General features: G+C 36.8%; 1 protein-coding gene across 1 annotated transcript in view; it reads left to right on the forward strand.

Annotated features, from left to right (window-relative positions):
• The first annotated feature begins 3591 nt into the window (after positions 1 to 3591).
• The window catches only part of LOC122787398 (major facilitator superfamily domain-containing protein 12-like), a 163215-nt gene continuing 153891 nt past the window's right edge, over positions 3592 to 12915 (forward strand). Inside the window, exon 1 of the mRNA XM_044054093.1 lies at positions 3592 to 4322. Within this exon, the coding sequence (XP_043910028.1) occupies positions 4043 to 4322 (280 nt within the window). The 5' untranslated portion in view covers positions 3592 to 4042. The remainder of the gene's footprint in view (positions 4323 to 12915) is intronic.

The following is a 12915-nucleotide window of genomic DNA, read 5'->3' on the forward strand; positions in this document are numbered from 1 at the left end:
AATGCTTAAATTGAAGTTTATAATGTATGGAGATTTATAAATAGATGTAAATAATGTAAATGAAATGTAATGTATAAATTAATAAAAAAAAATACTTTTTTCAATAGGTGTTGTGGGATCTTTTACAGCCACCTGAGCTATGACTAACTGAACCAGATGGGACCTAAGTTTAGCATCTCAACTGATGTCACACTCAAGAGTGCAGCACTGCCTAATACTGCACTGCAGTATCAGCAATCCAGCCACCTGGAGTGGGAATAAAACCCACAGCCTTCTGGTCTTCCAGCAACAAAGGTGAGTGTGCTAGGTGGTGAGCCCACTGTATATAAATTAATTATGTTTTTCAGAATAGGATGGCTGCAAATATTAGAATCAATGTAATTAATTATATGGAGTCTTTGTTCACATTTAATTCAGGTATTTAACAATGCATGCACCCCCAAACAGGTCTAATTTTCTGAAGACACTCAGTAAATCAAGCAGAAGCATAGCTAAATTTGCGGGTAAAATATCATAGCAATATTTAACTGGACAAGAATTATGGTCAACAGACCCTTTTCAGGCATGATGCCAGGCAAAGAAAATGAATAGGTATGATAATGCACTACAAATCAAGTTCCATTAAGACAAGCAAACTCACAATAGCGATGCAATTGAACAATCAATGCACCAAATATAAAAAACAGGCAGCAAATAATAATAATACCATCATAGATGTAGTAAAGCTATAAAATATTACAGGTGAGTTGTAAATTACCAGTAGTGTAGAGAGGGAGAACACTGCACATTAAGTAACTTGATAACAGGAGAGGGCAAATAGGTAGAAATGAAGGGCAAAGATAGCAGTGTAAAAATAGAAAGGAAATGGGCGAGAACAATCCAATGTCTAGGAGAGCTGGATTGAGTGTTAAAGATATAGTAGGGATCTAGGGAAAGCAGAAAAAAAAGGCTGAGAATAAATTGTGAGGAATGTAGATTAACAACAGGGGTAATTGGTAGGATCTCAGCAAATGAGATGCAAAAACATTATACTATATTTAATGGGATAAAATGGTGGGGTTCAGGTTTTGATCAAGATTTTTGAAACTGAAACGATGACATTAAAATATTTCTGTCGTGTTCAGTAAAAAGATTTATGGCAATGTACTAGAGTGGAAATAGATTTAATTTCTTGCAGAATTTGGTTCCAGTATTTTGATGCTAATTTGGTAAAAATCATTTCAGCTACTGCTAGAATGTAAGGTGGTCTAACAATGAGATCGCAGTTCATGTTCCTGAGTGTACAGTACAGCTTCTAACAGTTTAGCAGTTTCCTAAGATGTGGGCAGTAGTGATCATTCAACAGCGTATAGGTAAAGATATTCAGTAGCACTAATGCCTTTGTGTCATCAGCCTGCAATTTACATTTGCTAAGTGTAACACGCTGGTTTTCATAGGTATGCTTAATATTAATGAATCTACTTTATTATGAATTCTTTGTAGGCTCTTTGTGTTCTTAGAGGAATGCCATACAATGACTGGAAGAGAGTATTCTAACATTGGCAGGACAGCACTGATTGCAATAGTTTCCCTGGCTTCCTTAAAAGATAAGATATTCCGTACGCTACTTTAAATTGGATGTGTACTTTTTGGAGCGGAGTTTCCACACGTGGTAGAAAAGAAAGGGTTTAGTGAAGTAACAAGCCAAGGTATCTTCATTGGGATATGATAGGTAGTGACTGTTTTTCTGGATTTTGAATATGTATGGGACTCTGCATGTCCTCCCCGCGGTTGAGTAGCGTTCGAAAGACATGCGTGCGTAAATGAGCGGGCCTTCGTTGAAGGTTGGGCGTCGAGCTGGCACCTCGTCGTTTCGTAAAAATCTACTGCCAATCATTAGCAGACTGGAGTTCCACTGTGGCGACCCCTTACCGGGAAAAAGCCAAAAGACAAACAACAACATGGGTGGTAATGAGCTTAGGTATATATATATATATATATATATATATATATATATATATATATATATATATATATATATATATATGTGGGGTTATCTAATAATTTTTAGTCAGAGTAATGCTCTAGTAATAACTGCATTATAAGCAACACCTGTAGCGTTAGTAGCTCAGCAGGTAGTACACTTGCTTTTGGTTCTAAAAGATCAAAAGGCTGTGCGTTCTATTCCTATTCTAGATGTTTGAATTTATTTTTCAATACTCATTTTGCAGTGCAGTACTCCTGAATGTACTGTCCTTTGGATGAGATGTTAAACCGAAGCCCCATCCATCTGAGTTGGTGGTAGCTCAGGAGAAAAAGATAAAGGATCCCATAGCACTTATTAAGAAAAGTGTAGGGGGAAATTCCCTAGTACCCTGGCCAAATTCGCCAAGTCAGTATGAATATTATTCTGGATCTTCCCTGAAAAGATGACACGGGTCTACTGGGACTTACCTGGTTAGCAAAAGCATAAATAAAATAAAAAATATGATGTCCAAGTTAGGAAGCTCCCATGGCAGACTTTTAACAATTGAGGGGAAAGAGAAGGGTACAAGGGCTGATGCATTGGGAGCGGGGACCCATGTTGGAGAATAAGGGGTGTGGTTTGTGAATTATCAGAACTGAAAATATAGGTACTGTCAATAATTCTTCAGCGGTAACTTCTTTCTACATTTTAACTTCCCTGCTTAACAAACACTGAAGCACAATTATCATGGATCCTTATTTACGTAGTACAGTCCTGATTCAGGCAATTGTACTCTGGCGGCAAGCATCCTGATATTTTCGGAATGTCCTGTAACTACTGAAGAGGACATATAAGCAGCGTAATACACTTTCAAACAGTATATACAATTCTGCAACCCAGGTTTAATCTCATTTGTTAGCGTGAAAACAATAATTTGCATTTTCTGAAGGGTATGACTTGTTCAGCAGACTCGTTTTCTAAGCCATCAAATCTAGCAGCACCTTTTTTTTTTTTTTTTGCAAACATACGTTAAATTGAAAGAGGATATCATGTGAGACTGTTATGTTGAAACCTGCAGAATGCAAAAAGTTATCCCAGATGGAACTTCCTTCGGTATCTCTTGGAAAAGTAGCAAGAAGAGTTGGAACAGCGCTCCACCAGTTCTGGTCAGCTCTTAAATTTGGAAGAAACAAAAAATTCTTCGGAGAGCTTCTAGCATTAAATGTCTATCTCAAACAAATGTAAAACTGACGGTTAACCTCGCAGATAATTCCAGTTCATCTCCTGCACTTTTTGCTAATTTTCCCAGTGACTGATGACAACGCAGCATTGTATAGCCTCTCTCAGTTTACACAAAATATAGCCTAGCATTTTGGAAAAAAACAGAATCATGACACATTCTTAATCATCATTTCCCTTCCTGCATTAAGCTTAATGACGCTGAACTTTTGGGAAACAAAATTCCCTGAAAGATCCTAAACACAAGCACTGCCTATACTCTCCCAAAAAAGGTATACAAGGCTGGGAAAAAAATCACTCACACCCATCTAAGGCTCTGAATGGCCAACTGGAGGGGTATATTCTGATTGTAATTGGTCCAAAGACATGTCTGTTAAAGGGCACAGCTGAGGAGGTGGGGCAATAAGGTGGTAATCTCAGGACGAGATGCGCTGAGTAGTGGGGGCGAAGGCAGGGAACGGGGGGGAGGTGAGCTGAACTGTTACTCTCTTAATGTAATTATTATTTTTTTCTTTTCTTCATCACCTCCCATCGCAACCTGAGTGACTGTAAAAACGAAGGATTGACCATCATTTCAAGTAGGCCTTCTAAAGGGAAACAAAAATAGTAAAATATGGGATTGGTTTAATAAGTGAACATGTGAGGATGAAAAAAAATATTGGTTTCTGAATTAGTGATTCGCTCTATCTAGGAAAACATACCACTGAATGATGCTCAAGGAAACCGGCTTTAACTAAGCCTCTACTAAAGGAAACCGGCTTTAACTAAGTCTCTACTAAAGGACACTTTTAGATACTTTGTATAAAGAGACTGACACCAGTTTAACATAGGAAAGGGAATTTGTTTTTACTGTTAACCATGGCAGAAGCAGCAATAGCAGAACGACCTCCCCTGTCCATTTGTAGTCGATTAGGTTACTCTGTCGGCCACTTTCTCAATGATCTGTGTGCATCCATGTGGTTTACTTACCTTCTAGTTTATTATCACTCTGTACTGGGATTTAATAATTCCTATGCCGGAATTCTGCTGATGGTGGGGCAGATCGCCGACGGAATCTGTACGCCCCTCGTTGGCTACGAATCGGACCATTCAACCGGGTGCCACAGGTACGGCAAAAGGAAGTCTTGGCACCTTGTCGGTAAGTAAATCCTAGTGTTCCTTTCCTCCTACTGTTTTTTAATGAAGCTATCTTTGTGACGTGATAGTATGATGCTTTTGTGGTTAGGTACCCTATACTGTGTTTATGTAAGTATGACCGAAAGTATATTGATTTATTAGGTTATAAGAACAGGGTATCATCCTATGTCTAAGTTAAGGGTCTGATGTTTGACAGGTTTATGAGGTTTAGGGATTAGTTTAACCTCGTCATGCAAATTTTATCACAGTGTATGACTTATAAAGATGAGCATGACTCTCTAGCTTTTACGTCCAGTAGAAAGGACAGAGCAAAACAATAATTAAGGGAAAAGCTTCAAATCAGGGACAGAAGTGCTGATACTATTAGTTTAGAAGGTTTAAATAAAAATAAGACGTGATTAACCTGTTTTCTGAGTAAAATAAGTCAATAATTGTAATCCTATCGGTTTTTATTGATAATCATATCGGTTTTTATTGATAATCAGTATTTAGTAACTGTAATCTACCACATTTTCTCAAAATAGTTTCACATTTTATTAGTGACAGAGCATAGTTTTGAGTCAGAATTAGTATAGCTGACAAGTATGTCCAAGAGTTAGGAAATTGGTGGTTACCACCTAGATATGTTAACCGAAAAATAAATACTAAGGCTCTGAATTTGAGTCTGTTTTTACTCATTTATGGCTTTTCTGTATTTGTCATTTGTTAGCTTGCTAACTGAACTGGCCCATGGACCCTTTATTGTGTTGATGGGCTACATAGGCAAGAGTAAATCTGATAGCTTTTTGTCCTAGTTATGAAATGTTCATCTCCAAAATATGGAACACTACCTCTTAAAATTTCCGCTAGGAATGTCACAGGATGGTTAAAATGTGTTACTTTAAACAAAATAAAACATTATTTTGATAAATTAATATTGCTCAGTGTTGTTTACCGTGGACATATTGAAAAATAAATCTTAGCACTAAGTGTGTGACAGACCCTTTCAATATGGAAATGTGAGGAACATAGACTTTTAAAATGCAGAATGAGAAACATTCCTGATAATGAGGTACATACCCTTGAGAGGTATGCTTTGTGTAGCCAAGAAGATTTGGGAGAAACAAGAAGAAGGCAAGAGGAAACAAGAGCATCCAGCAAAGAGATAAAGAAGGTATGAGAGTGGTACTGAATTGAGAGAGGTGGTGTCAATTGATGCCACACCACAAATCCCACATAGAAAGTGAACAGTCAGTGGCTATTGATGATGATGATGATGACTTGTGCAGTCAATGGGTTAGCCTGGTTTTGGGAGTATGTCCAAGAGTTAGGAAATCAAAATACTTGGAGAAAATGTATACAGACATGGAGGAAACCTACAGTCTCCACAAAGAGAGTGACTGGAAGTCAGGATTGGAACGGTGGACCCATTGTTGTCATCACATTGTAGTAGTCAGTTAAGTGAGTCTTAAGCCAGAACACATAGTTTACTTGACTAATTTGGTTATTCATTGACATTTTGTAGAATAGTCATAAAAAAACTTAACTGTTTAGCGCACTCACAGGCTATGTTGTTGGGGAAAAATATAGATCTAACAGTCTAATGGACTGGCTGATTTGGTGGAGAAGAATACATGTAGGTCAAACAGTGTAATGGACTGTTTGCTGAACAGTGGATTGAAAGTGTTTCCACTTTTTGAATTTACTTATTATAGTCTAGTAACGCCAACAAGCATTTCAGCAGTTACATTCTACCGGCACCTCTGGGAGTCAAATATTGCTTGTTCATATTTGCATTTTTTATTCCAAAACTGTGCCACATACAAGGTATTACAAGATTTCATCTTAAAACTTACTTAATGGCAAACACAACTGTATTGCTGTTTGAATAATGTCTAGTGTGGATAAAAAGATACTAAATTAATATTATTTGCATACTTTTTATTTATATTGTAATTTTCATATTTCCCTGAATAATTAATCAAGAGGCACAGATAGCACTGTTTAGACTCGTATGAAAGCTCACAGCTGTATGAAAAAATGCTGCTGGCAGTATGTATGTTGCTTGAATGGTTACAGAAATATTGTAAGACGATTATACAATATTACAAAATTCATATTTACTGTGGCTATTGTGGCTTATGAAATGCATTTTAAAACCTAAAATTGAATGAATGAGATTCTGTGTAGATAACTTTATGCTGAATAGTTTGCCATTTACAGTTTTTTGTAAGTTATGGTTCTAGAGATAACATTTGCTTGAACTGTGAGGCAATAACTTCAGAGTATCAAAAGGCCCAGGCCACACCCACTGGTAGTTTTGAATACAAACTCAGAAGAGCTCCACTGGAGGGAATCGGTTAATATACGGTGTTCTAATAATGAGTATATGGTAACCTCAACTTTTAATTGTCAGTGGATTGTGTGACTAACACGCTACTGATGTCAAGTTAAAGAAGCATCTACACATATGTGTCGTTACAGTCATATCCGTAGAAAGCACACTCTCTCTAATAATAAGTTTAGACACCTGCTTAATAGATGGTCAGTGTTAAGATAGTACATCTGACTTCACATCTCTTTGTATTGTAGCTGTAGTCAGAATTTGGATGTATTCAGATTAATGTATCCTTGTATTGACCAAGCCTCACCCAGGGTCTTTGAATCAACTTACTTTTTGGATATATCATACTTAGCTTCTCAGAGTATCCACAGCAACATTTTTTTCTGTATTGTTTAGAACAGATACTGACATGCATGTCCACTAATCAGCTTAACAAATACTGACAATTATTTTACACTGCATATACTGTTTGTATTGGCTATTTTTCATTATCACTTATGACCTCACTTAATGTGCTTCTTCCCTGTTTGAAGCTTTGCTGGTAATTATACAGCTTTTACCTTTATCCACTTAACCTGTCACTTTAAATGCAAAGAAAAGTGCTTATAACCCTCCTTGTTTACCATGTTGTTGGCACTGAGTCTTCGCACAGTTTTTGGTATGAGCACTTGAGTTTCATAATAGTCCAGATAGGATTAAGACGAGTCCGTTTGTATATGTTGTTAGGATGTGCTGATGTCAGACTTCAGATCAGCAAACATACATTAAAAAAAAAGTTAAATAGCTTCTCAACGTTCTAAAGCACACTGTTTGGCAAGACTGTGTGTGTACATTATACAATATGGGATTGGATTTATATGGGATTGGATTTGGAGCCTGGCAAACAAGTTCTGACACCTTCTCAGATTTAAAAAAGTTTAATAGGGTCCTATACATTTTTTTTATTTTCATTTTGTAATCAGGTCAGTAGGCTGATCAAACTGACTCACTCTTTCAGCCATGACTTGGGTCACTTAATGATACAAGATTACCAGACATACCATGACAATGCATTTGCTGAATCTGACACAGATTTTCAGTACATAGTAAATATAACCACATACTAGAGTTTAGAGACTCGTAAGGTAAATTTGGTACTTCTACGTATCCTAGTACAAAAATTGACAGTTCATGAAGGGTGACACTGATAAACACATCTTAATGTAATAAATTTATTACGTCACTGATTGTGCTTCATAGATGCATTTTTTGTCGTGTGTTTTGGCCTTTTGTCAGTGGTGCATGTAGTTATGAAGTGAATTTAAATTCTACAGTAAGGTGTGGAGAGTATTCAGTAGGGATGTGGTTGGTAATGGGTGTAAGTTGTAGAAGATTTTAGATGCACAACAGATTTTTGAAAGGATGGGATTGTCTTTCTGTTCCCTTGCATCTCTGTAAGTAGAGCTGTTTGAATTGAACCCCTTTGTGTAGATGCGGTGTTGCTAACGATGGCCGCATCAGTATGCACATCACCATTTCTGTTCCTTTGTCCTAGTAGTACCTGTCAGTCTAAATCCTTGTACTCCACCTGCCTGTTTTCCATTTACTTGCCCTTTTCCTCTTTGGTAGTTTCCAGTGCTTCACCTCTGATTCTCTATTTGTGTCATATTACTGTGTCAGTGATGCATGCCTTTGCACTTCTTGCATCAAAACTTTATCTCCTGCTGTCTTGAACAGCTCTGAGAGTCGTTTTCCTCTGTCTGGTGTTTGCAAGTTAGGTTATCTACAGTTCAACTGATAAAAGATTTCAGGTGGATTTGGTCTAATAGTGATTCTTCTGCAACTTTGTTGGCCATCTTTATTTCTAAGAGGATGCAACTATCCATAGACATTCTCAGGATTGCATTTTATGTTATTTACACAGTAGCTAAGTTGACCTACTAGTAATAGGTTTGCCACTTTGACTTTGTTGAATTCCCTACTAGTCTGTTGGTTATAGCCTTTTCTTTATGCTTATGCAGTCACTACCCAGATTTCAGGTGGATTTGGTCTAATAGTGATTCTTCTGCAACGTTGTTGGCCATCTTTATTTCTAAGAGGATGCAACTATCCATAGACATTCTCAGGATTGCATTTTATGTTATTTACACAGTAGCTAAGTTGACCTACTAGTAATAGGTTTGCCACTTTGACTTTGTTGAATTCCCTACTAGTCTGTTGGTTATAGCCTTTGCTTTATGCTTATGCAGTCACTACCCAGAAAAAAAACAGTCGTCAAGTTTGTGTGCTGTAAACTCCATTTGGAATCCGTCCTGGAGTTTTTCCAGGAAGTCACTACATTTTGAAATGCAGATAAAAGTTGAAGTCACATTCTGTGAATGAGCTCATTGCATGTTGATTCATCTAACAAGACCTCATTTTCTGCAGAAGAGATCTGCAGAAATAAGAGGCTGCAAGGGTCAAATTGTGTGGCAATGTCAAGATGCAGACTTTTTCCCCCCAACAACTGACGGAGGCATGGGTAGCTCTTCACTTAGAGACAGTTGGATAATGCACTTAATCTTGTCATAGCTATGTGGAGCACAATTAAGATATAGACTGTTAAGACTGATGGCTTATCCAACACATGAGGAGATGGGCAGACTGGGAAGTGATAGTTGTGCATACCTGGCATAAATGTCTGTGCTTCTGTAAGTCAATAACGAATCAAACTTGGATCTGATTTAACAAAAAAAAAAAACTCGGATCCGTTTTGTTTTTTCTTCTTCACTGCCTTGTCTGCATGTTTTTTTTGTGTGACCCAATGCATATTAACTCAATCTGTCCATTGCTGTAACTCAACACAAATTAACACAACTTGCCCATTGCCAAGTACCTCTTGAAACAAGCTGGATTGCTGGTATGCATTTTTAAATTGTGACGGAGCTGACATGTTAACATGCTGCACATACTTTCGTAATGTTATTCTCCTGCTGTAATGTACTACAGTACTGATGAACACTATTCTGGCTTGCTTCCGTGTGCTGTTCTCCTTTTTCACAGAACCCATCCGTCTTTGATGTGAACATTTGTTTTTCCATTTGTAAGTTATAATTTTCATTTTTATTTTATTTACAGAGTAAGTTAGCTACACTAAAAAACAATTTCAGATGTTAGCTGGGACAAATGTCCACGTTTTACAATACCAGGAACAATAATTGAAACATTAAGCACTTGGAAAAAAACATTATCAGAGCTCAGTAGTTTATGTAAGGTGTGCAGTAACATTAATTATAAGTGGAGATCTATGTGTTTACAGTGGGAGAGTGCTACAGTTCAGGCAGGTAGTATTGACAGTAAGGTACCACTTCATATCTGTCAGCAGTCATATTCTGAGGTGCATCACTTGTTTTAGCCATTGAAAACCTTGTCTGCTATCGATGTCTTCATGGAGATCAATGCTATTTTAAAGCATGAACTCCTTATAATTTATGGGCTGTACAGTCAACAAGCACTGTAAACATGATTACATTTCATTTATTGTGCGCTTTACATTTAGTCTCCAGTTTTACTCCGTCACTTTCTGCCTGCTTATTCAACATGGCTTCACACATCTGGTGAGGTAATGTAGACAGGTGTGAATAATGCAGTTGCAGTATGTGAAGCTGTTAATCTCATTAGTTTCTTCCATATTGGTGGAATGTGTAATAGCGAAAGAGTGAGCCCAAAAGCATCATCCCTGGACTTTGGGATAATTTTCTCTAAAATGTTCTTTAGTAGTCATGCTTTAATTTATTTAACAAAAAAAGGTGTGGGAATTAATGATTCTGGTTTTAGGACTGTTGCTACTAGGACTACAGAGGTACTGTTATCTCTCTACTGAAGCTCAATCAGACCTTATATTGAATGTAGGTACTGTTATCTCTATACTGAAACTTGGTCAGACCTCATATTGAATATAGTTCATTACTTTCTATATATCTAGTTTCAGATCTTGAGAATACAGAAGAGTTCCATGTCTTTACTTGCAAGATCTGTACAGTTAGCAATTTGTTATATGCCAGACAACTAGATGCACTGCAGTTATATTCAGTCTACTTTAAGTTAAAAAAGTAGCTCTCATTTAACAGTCTAGACATTGACTTAGTGTCTGCAGCTTTAAATATGACATTTGTAAATCATGACAAACATCTGTAGCAGTAGATTACTACTGCATATTGACTAGATTGAGACTTGCAACAAAGCTATGCAGCAAGTTGCACATCAGAGAGGGACAGGATCACCAGTTTGCTCACCCAGTATTTCTGATAGAGTAGAATGCAGGGAATTTTTTAAAGTCTGCCAACTCATTACACTCCCAGAAAATATGTTCCCAATTAAATATTTCTTCCCCATCACACCTCCAACATTTGCTGTCTAACTAAGGAAAAATGCCTAGAGTCTGCTTGGGGTATAAATATACTTATGTAGACACTTCTAAGCAAAGACCCTGAATCTTTTCACCTTTGTTGCATATTTGGGAGATATACCTGTATCTCCCCATTGTTTCTTTGTGAATTGTTTATCCAATCTCTCTTCCCACTCCTTTCTAATCACTTCTTATTTATTCTTATACAATATTTATATGCTGTACAAATTATCCATTTTTTAACAGCAGCTTCTATTTAGATATTGATATGCTCTACTTATTATCCATTCTTTAACAACAGCTTCTATTTTAGATTCTGCTAAAATCTCTGCAGTGCTAGTCTTTCACTTAGGATCCTCCTATTTCTTTCTCTTTGCCTGTACTCTGATGTCCTAGATAGGGAAGGCAATCTCTAGCCTCCAGTCCAATTAAATTTGTGGCATCATCCACTACCTCTAATTAATTGCTTCCAGTGCCTTGGTTCCTTTACCAGTTTTCTCCAATAAATTCCGCACCCCTATTGTCTGTATCCCTAATTACAGTCATCCCTATGGGCAGAATTTCCTTTCTTCATTCCCGTGTTGGCTTAGTTCTTAGAATACTTTCTGCTATGATTATAATATTCTGCATGCTTATTGTTTTTCTCCTTAAGGATCTGTATCCAAAGTCTCTCCTTGTTTCTTGAGCACCTCCTGTTTCGTCATCATCCCTTTCCACTTTGAATTATAGCTTTCTGGTTGTGGTATGTATAGGAGCCTTAACTGTGTAGCTCTAAAGTACTCCCTTCTAATCAGGTAATCCCAAACCACCTTGTTCTATTGGAAGAATCATCTTATCCCACTTGACTCTTGCCATCTTCCTCTCCCAGATAAAATCATTCAGCTCTTTGTTAATTGCTATCTACAACTTCTCTGGTTGATAAAAATATGCCTGATCTGTGTATAAGTAAAGGGACCAACATATTTTAATTCTTGTATCTTGCTATTCATATCCATAAAGCAGAGCTTCCAATTTTTTTTGTATTATGTTTTGTTTAGTCTCTTCCCACATAGCTGCCATAACAGACTCCTTTTTAATCCATACCAATAAGTACTTCATTTTATCATGTCACCATAAATATGGATATTGCTAAACCAGTTATGAGGGTGCATATTTTAACACTACTGCCTTTATTTTAGCTTCATTAATTTTGTATCCTGAAAAGGCTTTAGGCTTTCTCAAAATGTTCCACAACTCCGAGATGTCCTTTTTGGTTTGATCAGGTATAAAATAATATCATCTGCAGATAAAGCCAGTTTTTTTTTTTTTAGTACAAAAAAACAAATAATCTCCGTGGTATCCCCGAAGTCTCAAAACAACCCACTAAAGTGTAGTGGGTCCAAAAACAAAACAGTGTAAGAAACTTCTCTGTGTGGGAGATTTTCAGTCCATATATTTCTAGTTGATCACTGTATATTAATCAGATCAGACAATAGTAGTAGAAGTAGCGAGCGTAAACTTGTCTTAAGTCAAAACAAAACAAAAAGTAATAATAGAAAATATATAATTGTACAGCATTACAAAGTATTCGAAAGTAATCCAAGCAAGGCAGGCAGTCTGTTTCCAGTTGAAAATCCTTTATTAAGTACACAGACAAGTGATCCAAGTAAAACAAAAACAGAGTAATAATTTCCTCACAAGCTTTCTAAATATATATACTTTTTATCAGGCATGGGAGTGGTTTATTGTGCTGTAAAACAAAGTGTTATTGGTACACATGTTAAATTCACATCCCTTCTCCCATCAGTGTGACATTTGAGCTGGTCCTGCCCTACTTAGTAGCTGTCATAATAATATTTAACCCCTATGAAATTTAAATAAAATTATATAATGATGTGGTACCTCTTATTTAACCAAATTATTAAG

This window comes from Protopterus annectens, chromosome 13.part0 (assembly GCF_019279795.1).
Source record: "Protopterus annectens isolate FY-2018-M chromosome 13.part0, PAN1.0, whole genome shotgun sequence".
In the NCBI taxonomy this organism is placed as follows: Eukaryota; Metazoa; Chordata; order Ceratodontiformes; family Protopteridae; genus Protopterus; species Protopterus annectens.